At 53.4% G+C, this 21,760-nt stretch overlaps 2 protein-coding genes across 3 annotated transcripts in view; one reads left to right on the forward strand and one right to left on the reverse strand.

Annotated features, from left to right (window-relative positions):
- Positions 1-21,668, reverse strand: part of POU2F2 (POU class 2 homeobox 2) — a 33,851-nt gene extending 12,183 nt beyond the window's left edge. The window contains exons 1-6 of one of the 2 annotated variants that reach the window (XM_046684079.1): positions 21,633-21,668; positions 14,034-14,099; positions 13,886-13,920; positions 13,691-13,747; positions 10,245-10,427; positions 9,714-9,992 (exon numbers count right to left, since the gene is read on the reverse strand). In XM_046684079.1, coding sequence (XP_046540035.1) covers positions 9,714-9,992; positions 10,245-10,427; positions 13,691-13,747; positions 13,886-13,920; positions 14,034-14,099; positions 21,633-21,660 — 648 coding nt within the window. In that variant the 5' untranslated portion in view covers positions 21,661-21,668. The remainder of the gene's footprint in view (positions 1-9,713; positions 9,993-10,244; positions 10,428-13,690; positions 13,748-13,885; positions 13,921-14,033; positions 14,100-21,632) is intronic. The other variant, XM_046684080.1, reaches the window with a different exon arrangement.
- LOC124251347 (carcinoembryonic antigen-related cell adhesion molecule 1-like) overlaps positions 1-21,760 on the forward strand; it is a 1,036,279-nt gene that overhangs the window by 395,071 nt on the left and 619,448 nt on the right. The gene's annotated exons all lie outside the window — the stretch shown is intronic.

Here is a 21,760-nt window from a genome sequence, read left to right on the forward strand (position 1 = left end):
AACAAACACTCTTGCACACTGCTGGCGAGAGAGGAATTTGGCAATATCTATCAAAATTGCAAATGCACATAAACTGACTCAGCCATTCCATTTCTAAGAATTTATCTTAGGGATATATTCACACTTGTGCAAAATGACCTCTCTAGAAGGATATTCCCAGCAGCAAGTGGTGTTTTAGCAAAAGAGTGGAAACAAGCTGAGCATGCAGCATTAGGGGATGGGTGAATGAATTAGGGAAGATATATATGATGGGATAGTATGCAGTCATCAAAAAGAATGTAGATGCTCTTTGTGTCCTGACATGGAACAATCTCCAGGATGCCCTGTTGAGTGGAAAGCTCAAGAGGCAGAACAGTGGGCATAATGTGCTACTGTTTGTGTTTAAAAAAATTATATCTAGGTATCTGCTTAGGTATGCATAGATTATATCCAGAAAACTGTATCAGAAATTGTAAATCTTTCCACACCTCTTGAATTTTGGACATTTACCTAGTCCAAATAAAGAAAGAAAGAAATATCCAGGTGTTCTGCCCCCCACCCACGCAGTTGAACAGTCACTTTGGCTCAGCATCCATGCTTTTCCAACTATTCGTCTTGCATCAGTTCAGGGCTGTTCCCTGTCCCCCTGCAAAGGCCTCTGCTTTCTCCACATGCTTTGGAAGGTGGACGGAGTGCCCAGATGCTCCTGACCTCTAACCTTTCTCACTCTGGCTGCTAATCATCTAAGAACACAGCTTAAGGGGTTTGAAGTCCTAATGCTCTGTCCTTTGAAACCGTGTCCAATCTGCCTCCCCCTGCCCAATACAAACTCTCATGGCTGTCTCCCCCTGCACATAGACTGACCCTGCAGCGAGTGAAGCTTGGCCTTCAGACCTCCCATTTACAGTGGACCCTTTCAAGACTCCATACCTAATTTTGATCTCATAATTTTGTCTTCTTTTTCCTAAAAGGCTCTGCAAATTGTATAAACTTCAAGCCCCACAAGACTGAACACAGCCTGCTCTATACTGCATTTCTCACAGTGTGTTCCATTTGCTTATTATATTTTTCCTTTGCTAGACTGAAACTCGAGAAGGCGGAGGCCATGTCTTATTTTCATGGCTCCCTAACTCTTAAAAGGTCCTGGTAAGCCCCCATTAAATACCCACTGAATTTAATCAAATGAATAAGACCAGAAATAAGTCTTATTGCTAGCATTTTTCTGATTTCCTATAACCCTTAGCTTGTTTTTTTGTTTGTTTGTTTTAAAGATTGGCACCTGTTGACTAACATCTGTTGCCAATCTTCTTTTTCTTGTTATTTTTTTCCTTTTTCTTTTTCTACTCCCGAAAGCCCGCCGGTACATAGTTGTATATTCTAGTTATGAGTGTCTCTGGTTGTGCTATGTGGGACGCTGCCTCAGCATGGCCTGACGAGCAGTGCCATGCCCACGCCCAGGATCCGAACCAGCGAAACCCTGGGCCGCTGAAGCGGAGCACGTGAACTTAACCACTCAGCCACGGGGCCGGCCCCTCTTAGCTTGTTGATTAAAATATTTGTTAACTCCTGTCTCTCCTGAGCGTCACACTCAGTGAAAATCCCCTTTTCTCCCCAAAAGCCTGAAAGAGAGGTGTCTCCAGATTTCTTTCTGAATCAGCAGGGAGAGGAAAAGGAGGGGGGATAAATGAATCCCAATTTGCAGTGTGGTCTCCTGGAGAGGCGTCCAAAGGAAAAACTTAACCACACCCCCATCCGCATTACTCGGCCCAGCACTTGGGGTCACCCTTGATTCCCTCTTCCCTTCCTCTCCCCAACCCAGCCAATCCATCCACGACTCCTACCAAAAAGTTCTAAACTTTTTGTGCTCTGAATTCTGTGGTGTCTGACAAAACCTACTGGCCCCTTCTCAGAATTAAAAATGCATAAAATAAAATATAAAGGATTTCAAATGAAATCAATTATATTGAAATATAGTCATCAAACATATTATGAATTTTGACAATAGTGACAAGAGCAAGCAATGGGTCTGATGACTACTGTAATCTCATAGACGATATTTTGCGAGATCTGCAACAGCCGTAGGAGAATATGGAAGTATCTGTGATTCCACTGGTGACAAAGTCCAAGTACTGCTAACGCTTCTGTGGTCTGTGGCCTATATCATAACAGAAGGAAATGCTACATTTTTGGTTAGAGGAAAGTAAAAATCGAGATGTAATTTTTTTCCCACCCAAGTTCACAGCCCCACCCCCACCCCGAATTCTATCCACGGACCCCTCTGAGGGCAGTCTGTGGAATCCAGGTTCCTGTTCTAACATATTAATGGAACCATAATGCCTCCACTGGCTTTCATGGCGTTTGTAATATGATCTAACTCCTTGCCGTGGCCCTGCATGACCCGGCTTTCCTCACATCCCACTACTCTCTCACTCCCTAACTCTGCCACACTGGTCTCCTTCCTGTTACCAAAAACAGAAAGAAGTCCCCACCTCAGGGCCTTTGCTTGTGCTGTTCTCGCCATTCTTGATCTGCCTGTGACTGGCCCCTCCTCATCATTCAAGTCTCTATCAAATGCCCCTCCTCAGAGAGGCCTCCCCTGGCTGCCCGCTCTGATAAGCAGTCTTCCTTTCCTCAGTCACTGTCTTAAATTACATTCTTTTCTTTCCTTCATAGCAATTATCGGCTTCCTGTCTGTCTCCCCACCAGGTGTGGGCGCCAGCTCCATGAGGGCACGGACTCGTCTCCTTGTTCCTCACTGCATCCCCCATGGGTACGGCGCCTGGGCCTGGTGGACATTCACTAAATGTTTGCTGACTAAAGAAATTCAAGAATGAAAGAAAGAGAGAAGATCGTGGGTGAACAGTGAGCTGGCTCAGCACTGCGGTTAGCCAGTAGGAGGCCCCATTTCTCCACAATCTAGAGGCGGTGTGGCGATTTGAAGCCACTTGGGGGCGTGTTACGACCGAGTCAGATGGTGGAGAAGTTACCGTAAGCAGAGAGACCCAGGAAGGGCCCTGGCCAGGATATTTAGTGGATGATCAGCTCCGTCTCTAACCCGTGAGAAAAACTAGCACAGTCGTTAGCACGCCTCATCAGAGCCAAGAAGGGAAGAGACCAACTCTTGCTCAGGGCTGTATTCTGATCGCTCCCCACCCCAGTGCAGGCACCTAACAGGCGAGCAGTGAATTTTCAATGAATGAATGAGGTAGAACCCAGGATGGGTGGTGTTTCAGGGCAAACTGGCTGTGCTTTGCCACAGCTGGGATCTGACCACGGATTGGGGCAGAAAGCCTGAGACACACGGTTTATATGACACATAGGTGAACTGCCGTGTAATCGCCCACTTTCCCATCCGGGCTTGTTCCCCCTCGGGGGAGGAGATAGCCTTAAGAACGAACTGGAGGAGGCCTACCACTAAGTGAACAGACATTGGGCTAAGCATCCTTCACGCTGTCTGCGCCCAGCCCAGGTGCAGCCTCGCTCCAGCGCACAGGGCCGCTCCTCACTCCCCCGCTCCGGCCTCCACACGGGCTCCACGACTGGAATGGTGTTGGCGTGCGTGTCGACACTCACTTGCCAACACTGATATGGCAAATTATGACCGTTCCAGACATCCCGTTCTAAAACGTGGACCGCCTAGGGTTAAGTCCAGAGAGGGGAGGACAGGAAGGGGTGGGAGATGGGGACCACAGAAATTGTATTGTGATTGATTGTGTTCAAAATGAGCACAGGCTCGTGTCAGTCTGCCCAGCGGTGGAATGGGCTGCCTGGGAAGGCAGTGAGCACCTGTTCTGGGAGCCACCTGGTGAAACTGCACCCCCCACCTGCCCAGGATGGTGCAGAGGGAGTCCCTACACTGGGGGAGGGTAGAGTAGAGGGGTGCAAGGGTCCCTTCCAGCTGAGAACTCAGAGGATTGAGTCTTGGCCCTCTTGCCTGATTCTTGCTGTGTGACTCGGGGAAAGCCAACTCTCCCTTCTGGGCCTTGGCCTCCTTAACTGTGACGATGCACGGGATCCTGGAAAGACCCGGGCTCTGGAGACAGCCAGCAACTTGACTCTGTCCCTCACACACTGTGGGACCATGGACAGTCCCTTACCCCTTTAAGCCTCAATTTCCTCAGGTGACACCTCAATAATTCTTACCTCATGGGGCTATTAAAGGAATTAAATGAGACAACACGTGAAGAATGCTAAGCCTGATCTCTGTTCACTTAATGGTAGTGAATAATAATAATAAATGGTAGTCATTATGACTGAGTCATTTCCCTCTCGGGGCCTCAGTTTTGTCATCTACAAAAATGGGGACAATAATGTCTAACTCTTCGCTGGGTTGCTCCGAGGCCTGAGTGATATTATTGTCCACAAAGCATTTTGGAAATCACACATACTCCTCCAATACAAGCATTTGCTACCACTGCACCCTCATGTCCTCCCCGTCATGTCATCCCACTCGACCACGAGCTCTCGAGGGCAGGACCCCCCATCTGGCTGTCAATTCCATCCTGTTCCTGACAACTCCCAACTTCCAGTTCCCACCCGGACTCTCCACCGAGCTTTGGCCTCAAATAGCCGTCTGCCTATTTGATGTCTCCGCGTGGATGATCACTACACTCTTCACCGCCTCCCGGATCCAAAGTCAAACTCGTGGTTCCCTAGCCCAGCCCTTCAAAACACCCTGCTCCTCCCCTGTTTTCCCCAACACAGGAAACCACCTCATCACTACCCAGGGGCTGAAGCCAAAATCCTGGGAGTCACCCTTGATCTATCAGATCCACACAAAATAGCATTCCGGACCCCGACCATCACCCTCATGTCCCACCTGGATGCCTGCAAGGACTTCCCACTGGGCTCCTCACTTCTACTCCCATCCCCCGCAGTCCATTCTCCCTGCAGCAGCTGCAGGGAGCTTTGTAAAGAGTCAATTGGGTCATGCTACTCGCCTGTTTGAAACCCCCAAACAGCTTCCCATCGTACCTAGCATACTTTCTGAACTCCTTGATCTGGCCTATGAGGCCCTGCAAAACCTAGTCCTGCCTGCCACCATACCCCGCCTCGCCGCCCCCGCCCCCCACCTCTTACTTGCCTCTTACACTCACTCTGTTCCAGCCGTACCTCCTTCCTCTGTGCCCTGAACAAGCCAAGCTGGTTTCTGCCTCAGGGCCTTTGCACTGGCTCTTCCCGCTTCCTAAGCTCTCCCCCCTCCCCCACCCCAGCTTCTTCATGACTGACTCATTCATGCCTCAGCTTTCAGAGGCCACCTTCTCAGTGAAACTTTCCTGACCACCCCACTAAAAGTGGCTTCCTCCCTCTCTGACACCACTCTGTTTCATTTTCTTCATTACACTTAATCTAAAACTGTCTTGTTTTGCTGGTTTGTTTACTAGTTTACTGTCTGTCTCCCCACTAGAACATCAATTTCTCAAGGGCAGCCACCTCTGCCTTGTTCACAGCTGTCCTCTCAGGGCCATGAATAGGCGCCTGGCATACACAAGGTGCTCAATAAGTGCTAGTCGAATGAATAAACAACTATGATTATTCCAGTCACTCCACTAGGGGAATCTCTAGAAGGAGGGGGTGGTGTGGACAGAGGCGGCCTGTCTCTAGTATGGGCTCTTCGTCCCTCAGAGGTTGGCCCTGCCACAGGAAGTCCCAGCAATTGGGGCAGAACACCACAGAACAGAGAACCATTCAACAGGGAGAAAAAACACCTACATGTGGATGGTGCTACATCCCATGCTACCTCATGCTAAAAATCCAGGCTAGATGAGCAATAACAGATGCTAAAAATCCAGGAGTCGTGGCGTGACTGGCAGCCGCGGCCAACTCCTGGACTCCAGGGGCCTGTGGGTGCACTGATGACACACCTCCAGATGGGTGGTCTGGCTGGCCTGGCATTCTCTGTCCCTTCTTCAAGCAGTAGGACCCATCTCTTCCTCCTGGGGACTTGCTGTCCCCCACTCTCAGGTCACACGGTCCAGGTGGGGTTGACCCCACCTTCTCAGGCGTCGGAGGCACTGACTCAAACCTGGCCAGCAGGCATGTTTTATCTCCCTGGGCCCGGCGGCCGCAAGTCTAGAAGCTGGCACCCACTTTGCCTGCCCCAGAGTGAAAAGGGAGACGTCCCTGGGGCCAGGCTTGACGTTCCAGGCTGGGCCTTTTCAGGGATCTCAGCCAAATATTCCCTTTTCTTCTTCAGTAGCCTGGAGCAGAGCTTAGACCCGGCGGACACTCCCTCCCAGCTCATCCTTTGCTGTCTTCCACCATGAGCTCCCATCTCCCAACTTCCTGAGCCCGCCCTGCTCTCTCACTTCACATTCACCATTCCCACACCTGGAACCCCCTTCTCCAGCTTGTCCACCTAGTAAACTCCTACTTGTCCCACCTTGGTTCAGATACCACCTCCTCCTGGGAGCCTTCCCTGACTCCCTCAGACACAGGTCACCTTTCTTTTCCCACACTCCCACCACATCTAGTAGGTTTCTCTGGGAAACCTTTATTCACTAGGTCCTACCAGCCTAAAAGATTTTGTTAAGCTTTATTTGCTGTGGTTATATTATGAAATAGAGATTTTTTTTTTGGTTCTTCAAATACAAAATGATGTTTTAACAGCTGATGTAAATTTGCGATCAATGCCTACCCCTACCCTAGACAGTCTGAATTACTCCCCTGGAGAGATGCCTTCCCTACCCTTGATTGAAAAGCTGCAGCAAAACATCCCTCATTGATTCAGTAAACATCCCTGCGCCCCCCTCTTGGTGGAAGGCATCGTGCTGAATGCGGGACACACAAATTATAAAATTGTGTCAAAATCATCCCTTTATCTGTACAAGCTAGAAAATGCAGGGAAGCTTCCTGCCAGACTGTTTAACCGACATTACTTTGGAAGCTGGCATTAGAGGGACGGACGGGGGACTTTCCCTTCGTCCTTTATGTAATTTTAAAGTGATAGGGGTTACAGGGGCTTTTGGCTTTCTTAGTATTTTTCAAGTGAAACATTTCTTAGTGGTTTGTTGGTGTATCTGTTTCCCTACGAGGCTGGGAGCCCCTTGGGGACAACGCTGGGTCTGAGTTAGTCCTAAGTCCTCAGCTTCCTGCCAGGGCCTGACACACGGGAGATGTCTGCGAAATGACAGCAAGACAGAGCCGAGCAGGCAGAGGAAGTGGACTCAGTGGCAGGAGACACAGGCTGAGGAGAGAGGTTCAAGCCCAGGGCTGGGGACGGCTGTGCCTGTGGTGGGCAGCAGGAACATGGTCCCAACCGCAGCCTGGACCCAGCATGGTGCCTGACACATGGGCAGATAGGACAAAGGTTTGTCTGTGGGGAAATGAGGTCACAGGGTGACAGAACTCCCAGAAAACAAACTTGGCCAGCTTTGCACTTACAGAGGACAGACAAGGGAAGATCAGAGCTGAGGGAAGCTGGGGCGTAGGGAGCGAGAGGAAAGGGAGGGAGGGGTTTGAGGAGACCTGGAGAATCAAGCCTGGGTGGATAGCAGTGGCAGAGGGTTGGCCTGCTGCTGCCAGGGCTTCTGGGGGTCTGGGGGAGGTGGTTTTAAGGGTGTACGAACAGAAGTAGTGTCTGCTGCTCACAGGGGATGATGGCCTCGCTGGGTCTGCCTTAGGCTGTCCTGTCCCTCCTCCCTCCCTCTAGTCTTTGTCCCTTCAACAGGTATTTCCACAGGCATATTCTCACACAGCTCTGGGCCATCTGGGCTGTGGCAGGAGGAGAGGCCTGGGCTGGGGTCCCCCAGAGGCGGCAGGAGGCAGAAAATCAAAGCAGCAGGAGGGAGGGAAGTCACTGAAGACTTCCCAGAGGTGTGGACTCCCAGGCTGGGGCTTAAAGGATGAAGAGATGCTGACCAGGTAAAGGAAGGGAGCTGACTTCCAGGGAGAAAGGAGAACAAGAGCAGGGGCACCTAGTGAGGAGCTCTGAGCCTTGGCGTTGCTCAGTGAGGAGCCGTGTGTGCCGCGAGGCAAGCAGAACATGTGCTGTGGGGTCTCTGGTGGCCACGGTGGGAGGGAAACACGTCCTGGGAAGGCTGCAGCCTGGATCACGCGGTTAGAGCCCTAGACTCCCAGGCCGCACTCACGGTGTGACATGGGGCAGGCAAGTCACTTTGCCCCTTGGAGCCTTGGCCGTGGTGAGGATTTGTGGGTTCGAGGGGGTCATTGATAGCACAGTGCCTGCTACAAAGGCTGCAATGACAGGCTCTATTTATTGTTGCTGGGACGAGCCAGGTATTGGGAGGCTACATCTGGAAGAGCCGTTATGGAGCAGCGGGCACAGGTTGCTCTGTGTGATTCTGCAGAACCAGGCCCAGCAGCAGGAAGCTCTAAGAATGCAGATTCCAGCTCAGTGTTAAGGACAGTCCCAAATGGGAGCACTAGTCAGCAGTGGAACAGGCCCCTTGGAGGCCAAATTCTGTCAAGAGAACAGCCGCGTGGGTGCTGGACAGCTCCCTTGTGTGGACAGCATCTGCCTCGGGTTCCACGGAAGGGGATGGAGAGGGAGAAACAATCAGAGGAACAGTCACTGTGGGAAACACGGGGCCACGGGAAGTTACATAGGGTCCTCTGCTGTAGGACTTAGGACCTTCACTGACCTGGAGCACGGGCCACAGACCCAAATGCTTACAGAAACCAGGCAGACAGCACAAATGGGTGACATGGCCAGGTGTGGATGTGGTGGGCTGAGAGAGCAGGCCCATCAGGAAGGGAAGCCAGCCCAGCTCCTACCCTGCTCCCGTCAGCTATCCTTATGGGAAATCTGCTGGCCACTGTCATGGGTCGAATTGTGTTCCCCAAAAAGATATGTTGGAAGTCCTAATCCCTGGTGCCTATAAACATGACCTTATTTGGAAATAGGGTCTTTGCAGAAGTAATCGAGTTAAAATTAGGTCATGAAGGTGGGTCCCGATCCAATGACTGGTGTCCTTATAAGAAGGGGAAATTTGGACACAGAGACAGACACACACGGAGAGAAGATGGCCAGATGATAACAGAGGCAGAGACTGGAGCGATCCAGCTACAAGCCATGGAATGCCAAGGATTTCGGGCACCACCAAAAGCTAGAAGAGGCAAAGAGGGATTCTCGCCTAGAGCCTTCAGAGAGAGCACAGCCCCGCTGACACTTTGATTTTGGATTCTGTGGTCTGAGATAATAAATTTCTGTTGTTTTAAGCCATCCAATTTGTGGTACTTTGCTCTGGCAGCCTAGGAAACTGATATAGCCACTAACTCATGATTCAATGTATTACCAGAAGTCTCCAGAAAGGGGAAAGAGGATGCAGCATTTCCTAACTCAGATCACAGGCCCTTTTTCTGAAAGTGTCTCGCTGGATGAGCCCAGGATGCGATGTGGGGTACTTATTCTGATTCTCAGCCTTTTCTTTTGCACCCACACAGGTCTCATACATGGGAGTGACTCCTGGTTTCCTCAGCTGTAAATTGAGGATAATGCGCCAACCTCCCAGGTGGGTGTGAACCCTCAGCAAGACGCACCAAACGCGCTTAGCCAGGCACTCCATCATGTGAAGGATGTCCCCCTTCTGAGCCTCGTTTTACCCCCCTGAGAGATGGGCAGCAGCATCTCCCAAGGCTTCCTAGGGTTTCTGAGAACTACCCAGCACATAGCTAGTGGTCAGATCAGTCCACATGGACCAGTCAGCCCCCTGCACACTCCCGGCTTCTGTGGTCCTCTGCTGGAGGGAGCGTGTTCCTCCAGCTGCCCTTACCTGTGCTGTGAGCTGGATGGGCTGGGACAGGGTGAGCTGTGGGGTCCCAGGGGGCTGGCTGGCAGGCTGTGATGGTGGCAGGTCGCCTCCCCCAGAGGAGGCTGGGGGCTGCGAGGTCGAGGAGGAGGCAGAGGAAGAGGAGGAGGAAGAGGAAGAGGAGGTGGAGGAGGCAGCGGCGGCGGCAGCGGCGGCATTGGATTGCTGCACGGCGGCGGCCAGGAGCTGGGCCTGCGCTTGCTGCAGGAGGAGCTGCTGCTGAGCTGGCATCAGTGCCGTGAGCTGTTGGGGGGCAGGGGCAGTAGGGGCCAGAGGAGGGGCATGGGGAGGAGCAGAGAAGGCAGAGAGGGGTTAGTGCCTGAGCCAAGCAGGTCAGGGGGCAAGTCTCCCAGGAGGACAGAAGAGGGCAAGAAGTAGTCATGAGAAAGAGGTCATGGCCCTGGTGGGACCTGTCCTCTCCTGGCCACCAGTCCTGTAACAGATGGGAGGCGGCTAGCCTGTACCCCACCCTCCCCATCCTTCCCCGGTACTTACCCCAGCTAGCTGGCTGCCCGTCAACATGAGTTGGGCCTGGGGCAGATGTGGCTGAGCCGGCTGAGGGGGCGGGGGTGCTGCTGGGGCTGAGTCGCCACTGGGGTCTTCAGCCTTGATCTGGGGGGGAGAGAGGCAGGGTCCGGGACCCCAGAATGTTAAGTGGAGGCCAGAGAGAATGCCCACCTGTGAACCAAAGAGAGGGCACGTGTGTGGCAAAGGCAGCCTCGGGCTGGCACAGGAGGGGTGGACTGGAGAACGGGGATGAGACCCGGCACAGGCCAGCTGGGAGCATCGGGCGGGCCACCCTCTGGCCTCAGTTTCCTCATCAGTCAGATGGGGCTAACACATCCCGTGCACCCAAAATCCCTACAGAGGAGCATCACCTTTGAAGAGCACTTTTCCCCTCTTGAGAGTCAGTTTCCCCATCTGTAAAATGGGAAATGATGCCAGTGAGGGCCCCGGGATGTCAAATAAGAGAGTTCTGGGTCCCATACCCCTCATCTGCCTCAGCCCGAGGTGCATCTCTTATTTGCCTAATGGAGAAGGACTGTATTAGAGAAAGAGCCTTGGGGTATTAAAAAAAATCACCACTTTGGAATACAGGTCATGAACTCAAGTGCGTACAGAAACAGGCAGACAGCACAAACAAGTGACGTGGGCAGGTTTGGACCAGGCAAGAGAGCCTGCCCACCTGAAGGGAGGCCTGCCCAGCTCCCGCTCTGCTCTTGCCGGCCACTCATTTCAAAATCTAAAGCAAAAACACTGGCAGGACCAGAAAAGCACATTTGTAGGCCTGATGTGGCCCAGGGCTGCCGGCTCTCAGCCTCCACCCCAGGAGTCCGCTGAGCCCCGCCCCCTCTCTCTGCTCAGGATGCCGGTGCATCTCACATTGAACACATAGGCGAGACCAGCATAGAGCAGTCCTGGCCTCTTTCCTCTCCTAGATAACAAGCCAGATGGGCCTGTTGGTAAAGGACATGTCGGGATGGCAGGAGGCATGGCTTCATGGATCACACACTTTCAGGCCCAGAGGGGACATTAGGGATCATCCTTCAGCCTAATGTCCCAGCACCATTTTGCCAAAGGAGGTCCAGAGAGGGACAGAAATTCGCACAACATGACACAGTGGCTTGGCAGAGGCATGGCATTCGGAATGCAGACTGAGACGAATGGACAGAGGCCCAGGAAACAAATAAGAGTGAGTGGCGTGCCCCAAAGTATGGGATGTGAATGGCAGAACGTTTAAAGGGTGCAGAGATGAGCATGAAACAACAGTGAGTGTTAGAATCCGGGACAGTGGCTGTTCCTAGTGGAGAATTAAGAGCCTTCTGGAAGTCCAGTAGTGTTCTGCTTCTTGATCTGGTGCTGGCGACATGGGTGTTCAGTTTTGAAAAGCCACAGAGCTGTATACTGAAGATCTATGTGTATCATATTTTAATTAAAAGTTAAAAAACAAACATTGCGGGCTGTGGTGAGAAGACCATCCCTCTTTCAAGCTCCTTCATTCTTTCTGGTTCTCTTAAGAAAGTCTCGGGGCTAGGTGGCACAGAGGTTAAGTGTGCATGTTCTGCTTTGGCAGCCCGGGGTTCGCCGATTCGGATCCCGGGTGCGGACATGGCACCACTTGGCAAGCCATGCTGTGGTAGGTATCCCACATATAAAGTAGAGGAAGATGGGGACGGATGTTAGCTCAGGGCCAGTCTTCCTCAGCAAAAAGAGGAGGATTGGCAGCAGATGTTAGCTCAGGGCTAATCTTCCTCAAAAAACAACAACAAAAAAAAACAAAAAAAGAAAGTTTCCGTTAGGTGCTAGGATGTCCCCAACACTGGCTACTGTCCTCTTTTAACAAACAGAGAACAGGGCTCAGGCTCAGACCCTTCAGTACGCAAGAGTCTCCGGGTGCATTTTAATAATCATTGTATTTATTTCCATGGCAAGTGATTCTGGTTTTCCATTCATGAAATTTCCATTTAAAAAACGTTTATTTCAACTGTTGAAAAACGAGCCAGTTCATGAGCTGATAATTGTTGAAGCCGATTGATGGGTACCTGGGGGTTTATATTCATTGTATACTTCTTTCTACTTTTGTATCTGCTTCACATTTTCCATAATAAAATGTTTTTAAAAATTGAGCCAATTAACAAAATTATGATGTAAATAATTGTACGTGGTCGTGTGTGGATTTGTCTGAAACTGTGATGGGAGCACATGAATCACTGAACGGAGGGAAAGACTGACACAGAAGAAACCGGAGTGAGAGGGAGCGGAGAACAGGACGCTGGATGGATGGAGACCTGCAGTCAGAGGCTGCCGCCTTCATTGCCTTAGGCTTTCCTGAGGTTTCCTGGGAACCAGGGCCCAGGCCAGGGAAGGGGAATGAGGACACTTACTTCCCTGGGCCCCACTGGTTTCCCCACAGAGAAGCAGGGCTGCTGTGGGGCAGGAGAGGCTGCAAAGATTCAGCTGAGAAGGGTGGGGATGATGGACACATGCTCTGCTCTGTGGGCTACAGCCAGAGCGGAGCCTGAGATCAGAGGGAAGGAGGTCAGAGCCGGAGCCCTCCTCCCCTGGGCCCTGTCCAACACGCTGAGGGCAAGACACCCATCCACTAAGCAGCATCAGGGTGCCCTAGCAGTGGAAGGCACCTCAAAAGTCATCCAATCTGACTGCCGCCCGCCCCCCCCCCCCCCGCCCCGACCCAGGTTAGAGAAGAGGAAACTGAGAAGCCCAGAGCGGGGAAGTGATTTTTCCATGGTCACAGAGCAGTTCCCGGCCCCCCATCCCATCCCTCGGCCACCTTTGTCAGGGTCAGGAGTCATGCCCATGACCCTGCTGCCCCTGTCCTTTGTGTTGCTTTCAGGCCAGTGGACCTGCCAGCAGCCCCCAACCAGGCTGGAGGGTGGAAACCTAGGTCCCAGACACCCCGGGAAGCCCAGTAGTGCCCAGTAGCAGGGCCCTATCTGGATTTGGGATTTGCTCTATCTGGCCACTTCCGGCTTCCTCCTCATCCTCTACTGTGGTATCCCCACAGCCCACCTCACTGGGTCTGCAACCCCCAGCCTCCCCGGCTGTCCCAGGCTGGCCCCTGAGTATGTGTTGGGGGGCGGGGGGTGGGGCAGGCCCCTGTTCGGTCAGGGAAGTTGGGATGGGGGCGGGGCCCTCGGCTTCCTGTTGTTCATCGCCCTGGGGCTCTGGGGGGGATTTCCCTGGCCACCCCCACCCCCCAGGGAAGGGGAAGGAGCCTGGGTGAGTCACAGGCCTGGGGCGGGAGCCCAAGGGTGAGAAGGGGCGGGAGTAGCCTTGTCACCAAGGTACCAGGGCTCGGTGCCCCCTCAGGCCCTGGGCCCCGAGGCAGGCATGCAGGACTCTCCCAAATGCCAAATGTCACCCATCATGGGACACCTCTCCCCTCTCCCCCTGCCCTGACTGCTCTGACAGGTGCTTACCTTGGTGCTGGGGCCAGATGGGGACACAGAGAACGGGGAGGTCTTATTCTGGGGGTTCTGCGAAGAGAAAGTTGGGGTGGGGGATGGGAACAGTGAGATGAAGCAGCTTCTGATACCCTGCTCCTCCCCCACAGAGTCCCCCTCTTTTCCCTTCTCCCCCTGCCCACTCCTCCTGCTCATCCACTCCCTCCTGACCTGATGGTTAGTGTCTGGTCCATTTCTTTCTGTGTCTGCAACGGGAGGGAAAGGGTGAGTTGTCAGCAGCCACCCCCCATAGCTCCCCCACCACACCTGCCCCTGCCCACGGTGACCCTCTGTCCTCCCTGCTCCCTTCCCCACCCACCTGTGTGCTCTGACGGGGAGTCCAGACCTTGCTTCTCGGCCTCCAGGGGCTTAGACATTCTTATTTCTGGGGACAGAGGAGGGATGCAAGTGGGGTGAGGGAGGGAAAGCCAGGAGGGCTCTCAGGTCCCTCCTCCAGCACCACCCCAGCCTCTCCCCAAAGCCCTGCTCACCCCCCGCCACCTTGCTGGTGTCTCTCTTCAAGAGACGTGCCCTCCATTCGGGGCCTCTGCCCTCCTCCATCAGGACAAGAAAGGGGCCTTCAGGCCTTAGGGATTTTGCCTGATCCTTTCACCCCTCCAGAAGGTGGCGCAGGGAATGTCAGCCCCTGTGAGGCCCTGGGGCAGGGTTGGGGGTAGATGGCCGTCCTGAGAAGGCTTCAGCTGCCCAGGAGGAGGTTGGTGATGTTCCAAAGGAGCGAGTCAGCCTTGGGCCTCCTCCTCAGGCGTGCCGCCCAGGCACCCGTCCTGCCTCACCAGGTTTCGGGTGAGGCATGTTTTCCACTCTGAGTGGGGCCTGAGGGGTGTGAAGGGACTGCAGCATCCCCAAAGGAGCAAATCTGCAGATCTCTGGGTGTGATTCAGCCGCCCTCTGGCCCCAGCCCCCAGCCCACCACTTTCCCGTCCACACCTCACTCCCACCCGGCCACCCTTCTCGTGTTCAGCGCACAGGCCTAGCAGCCCAACTCTGACCTCTGTAACTCCAGCTCCAACTCCGTCCACTCTGCCCCTGACCTTGTCCTCGAACCTAATCCTAGACTTTTTATCCTTGAATCCCAGCTGCACACTCAAATCCAACCTAGATACCTGCCCCTAAAAATGCATCCTATTCTATAGTTCCATAGACCTGGGAAATGAAGGGAGGTGGCCAAGGAGAGACGGCAAGCTGGCACCAGGGGACATAAAGCAATGGAGACAAATGCTCTGTCTTCACAGTGCTCCAACGCCAACAATGGAAAGGTCAGTGCCTACCAGCGTCAAGCACAGCACTAAGTATGATTCAGAACTCACATGAGCAGCTGGTGCTAACATTACCCCCATTTTACATAGGAGGTAACTGAGGTTCCAAGGGAGGTGTCACCCTCCAAAGAGCACAGTGAGACAGTAAAGTTGTCCTGATAGGACCCCCAGTCTTCATGACTCCAGGGTCCTCGCTTCTAATCAGAACTGCAACAGTCTAATGGACCCCAGTGGTGACTTCCACCTACCTCATCTCCAGCTGTCACCCTAACCCAAGCTCACCCTGACACTGACTCGTTCCCAGCACTTCCTGGTCCTAGACCCCCATACAAATCTGAGCTTCTGCCTGACCCGTTCTCACTCCCCTTCCCCAGCCTGAATCCCAACTCCCGTCTGGATGATCAAAGACCTTAATCTGACCTTGACGCCCAATCAGCCTCAGACCCTAATCATGACTCCGAGTCTGACCCAAAAGTCTGCCCCACGACTCACTCCAAATCCCCAACTAAATCTTGACCCCACCCTATCAAAGGAGCTGTCCAGCTCTAGCGTGCCTTGTACCCAAGATACTTAAAGAAGGTCAGCTAAAGAGAGAGCTGGGACATCCTCAGCAATTGAAAAAAAAAAAAAAGTCCAGGAATTTTGCAATTGAGGATTACTCAACATGAAAGATCACTCAGGTTTAAAATTTCTGATTCAAGAGCCAGGTCACACACTGCCAGTGGGAGTGTAAATCGACACAGTTCAGGAAAGCTGAAGAGGTGCCCCCTCCCTATGACCAGCACGTCCACTCCCGGGCATCCACCCAAGAGAAGGGAGCCTCCTGCCACCAATGCCCTCGGGCACCCGTGTTCCCAGCAGCCCTTTTGCATTGGCCCAAAACTGGAAATAACCAAGGCCTGTCAACAGAGAAAGGGTCAACACAATGTGGTATGTCCATACGATGAAATACTCCACAGCAAGGAAAAGAGCAGACACACACACCACTGTACGCATCTCACACACACCACTGGATCTCACCTATGTGAGGCCAAGGGAAAGACGTCAGACACAAACGTGGACAGACAGTGGGACTCCGATTATGTGAAGCCCAAAAACAGGCAAGATGATATCAGGTGATCAAGGTCAGATTAGTGGGTACCTTTGGGGAAGGGCATGAGGAAGCCTGCAGGGGGGTGGAAATGTTCTGCAACTTGATCTGTTGGGTGGATACAGGAGTCTATACATACATAAAAATCCATCAAGCCGTACACTTAAAATTTGAGCACTTTACGTACGTTATGTTTTCACACACACACAAAAAAAGAAAAACATTTAAAGGCTAAAAATATAAATAATACTAAGCCAGAACAGAGTCCTATTAAGGCATAGGCTGGTGAGATAGGGGAAGGGGTAGGTGCCCAGGATGCTGCAGGAGCTCAGGCCCTGTTTCTGGGCATTGGGGATGGTGCACCGAGTGGCTAACAATCTGAGAAACACAGGAGGACACAAAGGGAGCCAGGCGATGAGGCCTCACTCCTGACTCTGAGGCATTGAAGGCAGGAGCCCTGCCTGATCCTGCCTCTAAATCTCCCAGACCCTGGCCCTGCTCTAGGCAGCCGGTAACCCTGACTCGGCCCTAAATCTCAGCCCTCCTAGCATCCCTGCCTCCTCCCTGGCCGCTCTCTCCAGCCAGTGTCCACATGGCCCCAGGGAGATCCTTCCCACACTCATCACTGCCTGGCCCTGAACCCTTCCGCGGCTCTCTGGTTCCACAAGAAAAGACCAGGCTCCATGGTCTGGCCTTCGGGGTGTGGCCCCTGCCACCCTCCACTGCCCATTTCTTGCTACTCATGCATCCTGCTCTTCAACCACACCAGGCATCTCCCTCTGCTTAGGGGTCCTGCTTGATGGGGAGGCCAGACCTTACAGGTTCTGTGCTCCCAGCCCAGCTGGTACATCCCTCTCCTACCCGCAGACCAGGCTGGCCTCTGACCTCACCTCCACCCCAGAGAGTTCGTGCTCCTCCTTGGCCTCTGTTATGAGCTGAGTTGTGCCCCCCAACATTTCTATCTTGAAGTCCTAACCTCCAGTAACTCAGCATGTACTTTCTTTGGAGATAGGGTCTTTGTTAAAATGAAGTCATTAAGGTGGGCCCCAAACAAATATGACAGATGTCCTTATAAAAAGAGAAGACTGGGACACAGACACACACAGAGGGAAGACCACACGGAGACAGGGAGAAGCGGTCATCCCAAGGCAAGGAGAAAGTCGTCAGAAGAAACTAACCCTGTCGATACCTTGACCTTGGATGTCTAGCTTCCAGAATTTCGAGAAAATTAATTTCTGTTGTTTAAGCCCCCCAGTCTGTGGTATGTTGTTTTGGCAGCTCTAACAAACCAACACAGCCTCTCACAGCCGTGCCCTCCCGCTGTCCTAGTCCCTAGCCTGCAGGGTGGTGGCTGTCTGAGTGCCGGTCCTTTCCCACCAGACCAGGGGCAGGCCTGGTGTGACTCATCGCTGGGTCCCTGGCATCACCCAACCCAGAAGAAGAGGTTAGAAATGTTTGCTGAATGTCCCTGCAGCTCTCTCTGTCTCTTACTTGTTCCTGTCTCTGTCCTGCTTTCTCTCTGCCATTTAGCAAACGTTTCCTGAGGCCTTGGCGTGGGCTGGTCCCTCTGCCAGGAACACTCTTCCCCACTCTTTCCACCTGATGACCTCCTACTCATCCTTCAGGACCCAGCACAGGCTCCATCCTCTATGAAGTCACCCCTGGTCCCCCAGAGGTCTCTCCCCTGCTTCCTTTACCTCGCTCCCCCTGGCCCGGCATCTCCCCTTGCCACGGTCCTAGAGGCTGTAGCCATCTGCACCCTCGTGTGTCTCCCCTTCAAGTGCCCGTCTGATTCATCTTGGGGTCCCCAACACTACCCAGCACAGGACATATGGGTCGAATGAACAAGGGTGGCCCCAAGGCCCTCATCTCCCTCCTCCAGGCCCTTGCCTCTGCTCTTCTCCCACCTGGGGCACCTTTTCCTTCTCTATTAGCAAAGTCCTACTCCCCTTTAAGGCCCACGTCACCTCCTCTGTGAGGTCCTCCCTGACTCCCCAGGTGGTTGGTGTCTCTCTCCTCTGGGCTGCCACTACCCCTGCCCGCCCAACACACCCTGATCACTTGGGAAGTGACCCCACACCCTACACTGTAGCTCCTTAGGGCCCAGGCTGGAGTCATCGCTGCACATGCTGGCACTGTGTCTTTGCAATGAATGAATACATGAAAGGGTCCCTGACAGACCAGGACCCAATCCTCTCTCAAACAAGGCCTCTTCCCTGCTGTCACCTGACATCTGACCCTCAGCCCCAACCCCCAAGCAACCCTAGCCTAAACCTTTATGTACCCTCCCCACTGCAGGGATAGTGGTTGGAGAGGTAAGGGTGGTTTGAGGGGAAATTTCCACCACTGTTTCCCTTATTCTCCTTAATTCTGCTCACCCCCCCAATTCCCACACAGCCCTCGCACCCTGGCTGCCTTTCATCCAGGCCTTCCTTGCTCTGCTTTCCTCCTCCCCCATCAGAGCCCAATCCAAGAAAAGGGTCTCATCAAATCATCCTCACCAAGGATGAATAGGGGCCTCCATTTCCACTGCGGACTCAAAGCCAAATGGCCCCGAAACAGGGCCTCGAGGGCATTGGTAACCCCGTTAAGAGGTCTGCCGAGCCACTCATCCTGCAGGCTGTCAGCCTTGGCTGAGGCGGGGTGGCCTCTTGCCCCTTTCTCTTGACTTTAGAGAAATACTGATGCCCAGACACTGATTTCATTGGGACAGGCTGAGACCTGGGCATCTGGATTTTTAAAAGTCCCCCCAGGTGATTCCAATATGCTCCAGCCCCCAGGCGTCTTCGGAAGCACCTCTCAAAACCTCATCCTATGGAAAGGTTGGTTGATTATTTATGGGCATCCCTTCCATTCTCCCATCACAGGCAGTGTGTAACTTTTTAGTGGAACGGGCGGGAAAAGCAATGCAGAATCATACCAGGCCCCTTGAATCTCACCATCCTTGAGTCAGACCCACCCAGGGCTGCCCACGCCCCTGGGCTCACACCCGCTTGCCCGACTGCCCCAGGCCTGGGACTCTGGGTCCCCTCCACCCTTCCCACCCCTCCCTTGCCCCTCCCTCCCCGGACTTTCACTTCTCCTCTGCATTTCCCCCAGCCGGTTTTAGCAGACTTGGGCCAGCTTCTCGTTAGCACTTACCGAAAATGGGGCTAAATATAGAGGGCCCAAGGGCTGCCCCTCACCCCTCCTGGCCCCGCTTGGCCTGTCCCCTGGGTCCTCTGCCTCCACAGCCCGCTTCAGTCAAGGCTGTGGCCTGGGAGCCCCTGCGGGCAGGGCCTGCACTGCCGGGAACCTCTGTGGGCCCAGCTGGCCCAGTCCCAGCCTCCTTAGGAGCATCACCCCGCACCCCCACAGCCCCACAGCTGTCCCTGGGCGGCCTCAAGGGACTGAACACTTCTGAGCTGTCAGGAGGGAGGGATGGAAATACGGGCAGCAGACACAACAAGAGAGGTGGCCCCACAGCTGTGCCGACAACAGGCAGGAGCCACCACATAGCGCAAACACCACAGCCACAGGCAGGCTGGGCCCCAGTCATGGATGGAGACCACGCAAACACACACAGGGATGGATGAACACAGATCCAAGACAGGAATGTTTTCCCATTAAGACACATGCCCAGACACAATGATATGGGCAGATATGCAAAACACATATTTAGACATGTGTGTGCACAGCTGTGCTTACACACACACAAGTCACACCCAGACACGCACACACTCACACCCCGGAGTCACTCACAGACATATAGATACAGATGTGCATACACACATACCCAGAGTCACTCAGACAGACACACAGACATGTACACACTCACACATCCAGAGTCATCTCATCCTAGGAGATGGCCAGGGCAGACCCCTGAATCCAGTTCACAGATGTGGAGCCCGAGACCAAGCAGGACAAGTGATATGCCCAAGGCCACACAATATATTAATTCCTATCCATGCAGCGGCACCCAGAGCAGGCCTCCAGGGTAGGGCACTTCTGTGAGAAATCCAAGTAAACGTTCTAACCCAGTGCCTGGCATGTACGAGGCTCCCATTCAACCCCAAACAGGGATGAGTCAGTGGTGGAGGAGATGACATGCATGTGCAGAGGCCCCAGATCTCTGTGTCTACACTGTATGTGCACACACACCTACACATAGTTGCACACATGGGCACCTCAGTAAATAATCATGCCATCCTGCCAGTAGTCTTCCTTCCAGCCCAACTCACCTCTTTTACCTTGCTCATACCCACTCACCCTTCACATCTCAGCCCAGACATCCCTCCTCCAGGAAGCCCTCTCTGACACCCCCCTGCTGAATTGGGTAAGTCTTCTGAGCTCCCACAGCCCCTCGTGCCTCCCATATCCTAGCCCTGACTCCTCTGCCTGTGTGTCCTCCACTGAGTGACAGGTGTGTCTCCCACGCTGGACTGGGGACTCCAGGAGGACACATCTGAAGCCGCCTTTTTCAGTTGTATTTCCAACACCCAGCACAGAACTGCTCAATAAATACATGCTGATGAAGGGTCACAGAGATGCCACAAACACTGAGGCACACAAGGTGGCACACACCAAACCAAGACTCATCCCCACAGGCACCCATGAATGTGACACATATGCCACAGCCATGCCCGTACAGCCACAAATGAAACAATCATGAAGTATTGACGCTTGCCGAGTTCCAGGCACTGTGTTAAGCATTTACACACATTACTTCATTTAACTCTTCCATCAGCACCGCTGAGAGATGACTATCATTACGCAGAGACAGATACATTATACCAAATGAGGCAACAAATACAAATCGCCCTGTATGGTGCCTGACGCACAATGCTCAGTCAACTGACATTTGGGGGGCGGGGGGGAGCAAGGTTAATAAGCACACAAACATACAATAAATTTTTAGGCTGTAATAAGTGCCATGAGGAAAAGACACAGCAGGGAGAGGGGACCAAGAATGGCGGGATTAGTTGCAGGTTTAGATGGGGAGGTCAGGGAGGGCCTCCCTGAGGAGGTGACATCTGAGGCGCATCAAGTGAGGAAGTGAGTCAATCGATCCTTTCCAAGGGTACCTCCACAATGCCATCCACAATGGCCCCTCACACACAGACACAGGACAGTCACACCCAGAAGACTCGAACCACGGCTCATATACATGTACACAGATGTGCACACACTCAAAATGCAACAACACAGCCTTCCGACCCCCTTGCAGTCCCCATTCAAGGAACACTCATGCCACCCACCCACTGGTCTTCCAGATAAGAGCCTGCTACCATCACCGGAGTCCATCCTCCTCCCCTGGACCCTCCAGAACAGGGCAGCAGAGATGGAAAGAAGAGGTCAGAGGCCCCCCAGGTGCTAATGTGGAAGGGGAGGACAAAGAGGAGCTGGGGGTGGGACCCAGGGTGGGAAGTGGAGAGCTTCTGAGGTACAGAGTGAAAGGGCAGAGGAGACAGCCAAGGGGGAAGGGCAGGGCCGGTCAGCGATCGGCACAGCAGGACAAACCCCAAGGTGCTGCCGGTGCTCCTGGGCAGTGGCGCCCGCCCCAGCCCCTTACCTGGAGCCCCCATGCTGGAGTGAACCATGCTGCCCGCCCCGCAGGGCTGGGGGAACAACTGTGTCATCTCCCCGCCCTCTCTGGGGGCCAAGCCCTCTCTGCCGGAAGTCACCCAAGGAGGAAACCAC

Source organism: Equus quagga, chromosome 13 (assembly GCF_021613505.1).
Source record: "Equus quagga isolate Etosha38 chromosome 13, UCLA_HA_Equagga_1.0, whole genome shotgun sequence".
NCBI lineage: Eukaryota > Metazoa > Chordata > Mammalia > Perissodactyla > Equidae > Equus > Equus quagga.